At 44.9% G+C, this 8,129-nt stretch overlaps 1 protein-coding gene across 3 annotated transcripts in view; it reads left to right on the forward strand.

Moving 5' to 3' along the window:
* Positions 1–7,251, forward strand: part of JPH4 (junctophilin 4) — a 412,372-nt gene extending 405,121 nt beyond the window's left edge. For 2 of the 3 annotated variants that reach the window (XM_086923699.1, XM_086923698.1), the window contains exon 6: positions 3,548–7,251. In XM_086923699.1, coding sequence (XP_086779825.1) covers positions 3,548–3,631 — 84 coding nt within the window. In that variant the 3' untranslated portion in view covers positions 3,632–7,251. The remainder of the gene's footprint in view (positions 1–3,547) is intronic. The other variant, XM_086923700.1, reaches the window with a different exon arrangement.
* The last annotated feature ends 878 nt before the right edge of the window (positions 7,252–8,129 follow it).

An 8,129-nucleotide genomic window follows, 5' to 3' on the forward strand; every position in this document is an offset into this window, starting at 1 on the left:
TGTGTGAGATTTCCACACCAGTTTCATAGGTTGTTATGTCTGTGTCTAGAACAGGGGTCTCCAGACAGGCAGCTCAGGCGCTACTGGTAGCTTGCCAGTGCCCTGAAAGTAGCTCTCTGAATTGCAGCCCAGCACAGTGCCTAATTCAGAGGGTCTACGCTATTCATATTCAAGAGGCTCACTTTTCAAGGACAAGACTTCTTTTGAGTGTGTTAACCCAAAGTGTGTTAATCCAAAACAGAAACTGCATATTTTATAGAAAAATGTTTTCTGAGAAACCAATATGCTCATATTTTGTATTACACATTATATTGAGTTTTGAATTTCAGTAGCAGTCATAATAGATGTCGCTACAGTGAGCATAAACAAAAGAACGGAAACCATAGGAATGTAGATGCACCTCGGCATATCTCCACTGTGTCCCCATACCCTGTATGTCCAGTATGTGTTTCACCGTGCGCGTCCTACCTCCAGTTAGTAAGACTTGGCTGAGATGGTTGTCCCTTATATTTGTGTATCTCTATGTCAAGGGAATCGGTATGAGTAATTGTGATCCCTCGATAGTCTACCCATGGTCCCCATATTGTAATGTATTTCTTGGGCCATCCTCAAGCTTCGTAGACTCCCCTTCACATGCTCATACAAAAATCCATTCCCCAGCCAATTAAATGTTCTCCGTTACGGGCAATGTCTCGCTTGACCACTGTGAGTCCAGCCAGAGGAGTGATCGTTTGTGTTTATTCCAGCCCATGGTTGTGTTGATGTGTATGATGGTGAGTTTGGGATTCAGTGGTCCGTGCCATCCCTGCACCCCCACTTAGGCATGAAATCACCTGGTTCCAGAAGGGCTATCTTGGGGCAGCTCCTGGTTGTATGGGGTAAGTCCCCACAGGGGATTAGGCAACAAAAGTAGTCAAGGGAGGCTGTTGAATCCATGTCCCATGTTCGGTGTCACAGGTCAGCCCTCGTCCAGGCTGAGCGGAGGGCCCCAAATGTGTCGGGAGTATGGTGTATTATCGTGCAGTATAATGGTGATACTCTGTGGTCCCCCAAAGCCCCATCTAGCAATTTTGCTTTCAGGGGGTGAAATTTGGATGAGTTCTCCAGTCCCATGTTGCAGGGGGGTCAGGGCATGTAGGAATTGCAGATTACAGAATAATTTACTATAGTGAAGGTCGAACTCAACTTGTATAGTGTAGGAGGATTTTAATATGCTCGTATTTGAAAACAAAATGACCGAAAATCCAAAACATATTTAAGCTACTCTTTGAACGATAGTTCATACAGAGTTGGAGAAATTATAGTTTTTAGGGCGAGCTGACGTAGCTTGCAATGCGAAGCATTGCAAGCTGTCAGCGAAGACAACTAATGTTGCCCGTATTTGAGAGAGTGGACACGAGAGGGGCACGAGCGCAGACGCGGATTTCACCTCGTGGGCGCGCACGTCGCCTTGCCCCTCTCGTGTCTCATTCCCTTGCGCAAACACACTCCACAGTCACGCATGCGCACATACCCAGCCACACACACTGCATACACACACGCAGACCCACGCGCACACACATTCGAACAGACACACACGCGTACACCACCCTCCCCTCCCACTCACCGGGCTCTTTCAGCGTGTCTCCTCTGCAGCGCTGGTCGGAGTCGGCCGGCTTCACTGCTTCCTCGGCGGCGGCGGGCGGAACTTCCTGCTGGATTACAGGCCCCGCCCCCGTCTCGGCCAAAAGTGCCTGACTTCCGGTTTTCACGGAGCAGGGCTGCGGCGGTGATTTCTTTTGGGGGCAACAGCGGTAGGCACCCTCGAATTCGCAATGCAATATTAGTCTTTTTGCCTTTAGGGATTCCATAATGTTTTCCTTTTTGGAGTCCTATTTCCGCTTTGTTAATAATTTGGAATTTGTAAACTTTGAAAGCTCTCTCGTTTCAATATGTTCTCCCCCGAGGCCCCGGAGGTTGTACAGGCTCACTTTCTACGCTCGCTTGCTGCCATGCGAGCCGGCAATAATTTGCCGGCACACCACTTTCAAATGTCACCAGCCGCCACTGGTCAGTGACACAGTACAGGTGAAACATCGTGAATGCTGACCAATCACAGACGAGGGCAGGAAAAGAACATCTCGGACTGACCAATCACATAGTCACAACAAGCCTGGACAAAAACCTCAAATGCGGTGCGTGTAATTATTTATTTGGCAGCAGACAGATTAGGTAGCGCCTCGAGTCTCCTGAGTAATTTACTGATTGGTCTGTACACTGCCACTCCTGCATCTGAATCCAACATTGCATATTACTTAGCCAGATGTTTGGGAAATGCCAGCAATACTTATACGTCATGAGCAGCAGGGAGCGGCAATATTGGTAAATACAGTTTAAGTTTAATAATTCAAACTGATTTTGTTCCAAAGCAAACACTCCTGAACGAGCCCTCCGCTCTGATTGGACCCAGACGGGGACCCGGGGGCGGGTTAGGACTTGGGAGTAATTGTTGAATTTAAATGCGAAGTGCCCACGGACCAGAAGTGATAGTGTCCCACGTGCAGTAATTGCCCCGTTTACCTGGGAGCGCGCGCAGCCTCGCGCATCCTCGCGCCCGGTGGAGGCTGCTGCTAATAACAGCATCTTATGAGCAGACAGGGCTGTGATGAGCGCGCCTGTCTCTGGGGCCCGCGCCTCGGGCTCTAATCATTCCTGAGATGTTTGCGAAGGGTTTGCCTCGAAAGGAGAAGTTATGAAGAGAGGGCTCTGGGGGTCTCGGCTCATATCACGAGGAGGCTGGGCCGCCCCTTGCTCGGATAGCGCCCTGGGCGGACACATATGTGGCACCTCAGCTGCTGAATAGAATGAGGCAGGGGGGGGGGGCACTTTTGAGTGCTAAGAACAGCAGTGACTGGCGTCTGAGCACAAACACCTTCACCCCCCCCCCCCCCCCCCCCCCCCTCCAACTCACCTGACTCTCAGATGAGCTCCATTGTGCTGATGCCACCTTGTTTGCTGGGGGAGGAGAGTGGGGGAGGGGCTGATGTATGGCAGCGGAAGAGGGGTGGGGGGTTGATGTAGAGATAGATGGGACTGCCAGGAAGGGGGCTGAGAGTTTTACAAGAGCGCGTGAACCATTTAAACAAGCATTGGCATAGCCAATAGGTCTCACCTTTGGGACCTTGTACGTGTTTAGCAAGTGATATTGACTTTGCCTATGTCTTTAAGCTGTGCTGTACAGACGTCTGCAGCATGCTAAAAAGTAATAATAAAGAACTGTCAGAAGCATTTTTGTTACCTTATATATGACCACGAAAGTATTATATACAACTGAACGACCATAATAAACAAGCATTTTTAATGCAATAGGTCTCACATTATTAAAGTTTGAGCTATTGGCATTGCTAAATAATGCAACACCAATAGCTCAAATGTAAATGCTTGTTATTATTTTCTTTTCCGCTGTGTTCGGTCTCATTTTTGTTGGGACCAGCAGAGATTAGCACTTGGACATTTCATAGACAAACTATAACAATGTATCTTTCTGCTTTCTCATCTTCTCTCTTAGCAGGTGGCCAGTCCCCTGGTGGTTGCTGCTGTGCTGTTCGTCAACATCGGCCTAACCTGCCTCTTCTCCCACTTTCTGACTTGATGTGAGGAAGACAACACCTTCTCTTCCCCTCTTAAACCTCTCTCCAACCTTTCCCCCTCTCTTTCCCTTTCCCCTGCCCCTCTCTCTACTCTAGACTGTTTACATATGAAGGGCTCTTTATCAGAGATTTTGATCTCTGGAATGTGAAAAAACCCTGATATATTTGGGGATTTTTTCCTTTTTTTAAAAATAATGTTCTGTTAGGCATTAACACTGGAGGAAGGTAGGGGAGGGGGGCGCCAGGGAATATTATCTCGGTCCATGTCCCCGACAAAGCATACTGAGTATGGTGGGGTTGCTGTCACCAGGGTAGCACAGCCGTGGGAACTCTCATGAAGGCAGGCGACATTGACGGAAGAGGCTGCTTTCACCAGAATGAAATGCAGGCAGCTCAGGGTATTCTAATCCGATTAGACTGCTGACATCATTGGTCCCCTCACCAAGTTAAGGTGCACTAACAGCAGAAACTGCTCACAAGGTGGGGTAGAATGGCAGGTGTCTGTTAAGGGTGGAGTAGCACAACAGGATGGAATGCTTTCACCAGAACGGATGGGTAGGGGCAGTTTCACTTGGGTGGAGGCATTGTTTGAAGGGATATTATCATGATCACGACAGGAGGATGTGCCCATGGGTTTAGTGTGGTAGCTGGGTGAGACCTGACGTTGCACAGACCTACTGGCTTTTTTGGGTGTTGGAGAACTCTTCCTCCCCTACCAACAATTTTTATGTAACCTCCCAATATTCCCAAGTGCAAATTCTGATGCAAATGAGGTAGAACTCACTCCTTACACCCCCACCCCCTTGACCGAAAGTGCCCCTCTTTCGACCCCCTATCTGTCTTCAGCCCCCAATCTGTGGCCTTTAAGACTTTCCTTACTTTACACCCCCTTTCATTCTCTACCCCCTTTCATATTTCTTTCTGACCCTTTCCCAACTTCCTGCAGACTGAGCACATCAGATGGTGGTTATAGCGCCTTCCTGCGATTTGCGTGGAGAATGCTGCAATTTAACATGCCTTCAGTGGAACGAAGAGGACAGAGAAGGACTCAAACTATGAAAAACAACTGAAACTCAAAAAATATCACCAAGGGGAACGTATTTTCCCTTATCACCTCCACCCTCTTTCCACCCTAAAGACCCTGGAATGAAATGCTGCCTATGATTGCCTGGTAATGTAAGCGGAAACTCTTCGGGGACTATCCCAGCCGCTGAAGTGACCTCCATTGGGGAACTTGTGTGATGGAGGTGGAACCTCTGGTATTACCTTATTAAACGCCACCATCTTACATTGGCCATCACGGTTATCGAGGCCTATATCGGTGGTGCACTGTAAATTGATCGGTAGCGTGCTTGTTTTTTTTTTCTTTACCAGGAAATGCACACCCTTGGTTCTATTTCTGCCACATTCTTTTCCCCACAGGCATCTGCTTGCCAATGCCACACACACTTACTCACATTGTTCATGTTCAAATACAAAAAGAAACGGTGCCTATTTGTAGACCATGGTCTATCAAATTATTGCCATTTTTATGTGCAAAGTAGGACATTCCATTCCCTTGAAGTAAAATAGGGCCAGCAAAAGTCAGGCTGACCATAACTCACAACCCCCTTGCTTACACTACAGGTTGTTTATAACAGCTACTGGAGGATGAAGCCTTTATTCCTAGATACAGTTCAATCACCTGGAGACAGATGGGATCCACTATTTCTAAAAATGTTATATAGAATGCATGTGAACACCTTTCCCTTATCCTTCAATATCCTATTTTTACAGAATCTGAATAATTTTCCATGCCTATATTATTAAATCTATTGGAATCTATGCTACAAGGGAAAATGGTTATTGGCAATCAATACTTTTACATTAGGGGAAAATATGAATTCCCTTGGGGCAGGAATCCTATTGCAAAAACAAAACTATGGATGTGCCTGAGAGAGGAGCCTTTTATTCATAGAGAAAATACTTATATTAGAATACAATATTAGTTATTCTATTAAAATATAAATTGTTTATTCTAGTAGAAAATATTCTATTGGAAGATGAGTTCTTTATTACAGAAGATATTTTCCACTGAGACGGTACTATTGCTATACGAGACAGTAAATATAGTAGTACATGATTAATCCTTCATGTCCTAGAAGAAAATATATCCCATAACTAAGGGGAAAATATTTATTGACATCTAAATTTCTATTATTGTCCAATTTCACTCCCCCATTACAAGCTCTTGCACGCCCTGCACCCACACCACAGTCAGCGGCTGGGATCTCCCCAATATCCTTGTCTGCACCCACTTCTCCCGCATGACATGAAATCCTCAAATCCAAGCAAAAAACTCTTGACTTCTGGAATGTTCTGTGTATGTTTCACGCGGAAAACAACTAAATTCTTGATTATTTTGTGTTTTTCCACTTTTCCTGATTTGATTGATGGTTTATGTTATGAATTTTTACCTTTGTCTCTTGTGAATTTACAAAAAAAGAAATTTGCTTTTGGTTTCTTAACTGCTGCGTCTCAAAGGCTTGCGTTGAAAATAAATGCATTTTTTCTAAGAAAAATTATTTTAAAAAAATGTTTAAAAATACTCTAAAATATTTAAAAAATGGATTTTGAATGGTTTAAATTCTTAAGTAATTGTAAAAAAGTAAAAAAAAAAACTGGCTGAAATTTGTTTGTGATCTGCATGTATTGGCTTGTGAGGGGAGAGCCTGGTGTCTCCCATCAAAAAGATGTGAACCACACACTGACAAAACAGGAAACACAGGGAGACATGGTCAAAGGTGAAAAGAAGTAGAGTGGTGGAAGAAGGCACATGGTGTGAGATAGAGCAGAGTACTAGTCGGAGATGAGAACTGATATAACATTGATGAAGATATACGGTGCTGAAAGCTGTGGGGAGAGGGGTGATGTGAAAGTAGAGAGGTGAAGGGGGAGAATTGAGATTGATTGGAGAAAGTCAAGGTGGTGAGTAGATTCAACAGTCTGTGAGGAGAGGGAACAGACTGGAAGTGCAGAGGACAGATGAGACCAGCAAGAGTAGAAGTAAGATGAAGCAGAGGGAGCAGAAAATAGAGAAGATAGAGTGAGCAAAGAGATGAGAGTAGACAGAGGGGGAAGTAGGAGCAGTAAAGCGTGGTGGTCAATGGAGAGAGAGATAGTTGTGAGTAGGCAGAAAGAAGAGGAGAGAGGAGACAGAAGCTAGACTGGCCAGAAGTGAGAAGTAAGCAAAGAGGCAGAGGAGAGCGAGTAGGCATAGTAGAGAAGAGAGAGTAAGTAGAGTGAAGAGGTCAGCCAGAGAAGAGTAGCAGTTGACATAGGGGAGAGCAGAGAACAGGCATACGAGAGATATGCATAGGTGGAAAGGGTTGGAAGGTGGAACGCGCATAAGAGAGCGAAAACTGTCAAAAGGTAGAAGCTGCTAGCAAACGGGAAAGGAGAGAACACAGTGGACAGAGCGGGAAGAGAGAGAGTGCAAGCAAAAGTGTTAGGAGCAAGTAAGTTGGCAGAGGACTGAGGTAACATAAGGCATGAGGACAATTAATAACAGCAGATTGACTTTTTATTTCCTGTTTCTGTCAGGGGTACCTTTGAATTTTCCTAATAAAGTGTCTTTACAGAATTTGGCCTAGTGTCTTATTGGTGTCTGACTAGTTCCTTTTCACAGCTATAGATTCCCCATCACTCTGTTCCCAACCTCAATGTTTTTGTAAACATTGAGGTTGGAAACCTCTCTTGTAATAGTTTTACGTTAATCTCAAGCATCTATCCACTCCTCAGATAATTTATGAGGCAAATCGTGGCCACTTTTGTTCAAACTTTTCTGGATTATCTCCTAGCTGTCTGTGTCCTTTTTAGATGTTAGGCCTCCAAGACTGGACAACACTCTAGATTGGGTCACCAAACCTGTACAGCATGCATTAAATAGGATCTCCTTAAAATGACATAATACACCAGTTTAGGCTTGCTGAAAGGCACATCATGTGGTCTCCAGAATTGCACAGAATTTGACAGGAAAATGAGAAGTAGTACAGAAAAGGGTCATGTCAAAGGTTGTGGTATGGTGTGGAGAAGGGAGAAAAGTAAACCATAGAGTGAATGGATATTAAGGAAAGAGGTCTCCAGATGTCTCCCCCATTGTAGTTTCAGTCTTTCTACTGGCATTTGTAACTGAAGCATCTTCTCTAATAGTAATAAACTTAAATCCATCCCTCTCATTGGACCCACTACAAATTATCCACATTTATATTCATATTAATCCCTTTCCGCAAGTCTCCCAAGATTACTGGGATTGTTCTTCCTTTATGTTTTGACACTTAGCACCTTTCAAATCTGATGTTGCATAAATTAGTGTGTCGCTTACAAGTATCTTTCTCCTGTAGCCCATATTCTTGCTTAAGCTGTTGGAAAGTCTTGGTCCCACCCTGTAAAACATTTCACCCATTGTAACACAGCCATTCTCTCTCCAGCTCATAAAGCCAATCACTCACAGGGCCGGCT

The sequence above is a fragment of the Lissotriton vulgaris genome, chromosome 5, assembly GCF_964263255.1.
Source record: "Lissotriton vulgaris chromosome 5, aLisVul1.2, whole genome shotgun sequence".
In the NCBI taxonomy this organism is placed as follows: domain Eukaryota; kingdom Metazoa; phylum Chordata; class Amphibia; order Caudata; family Salamandridae; genus Lissotriton; species Lissotriton vulgaris.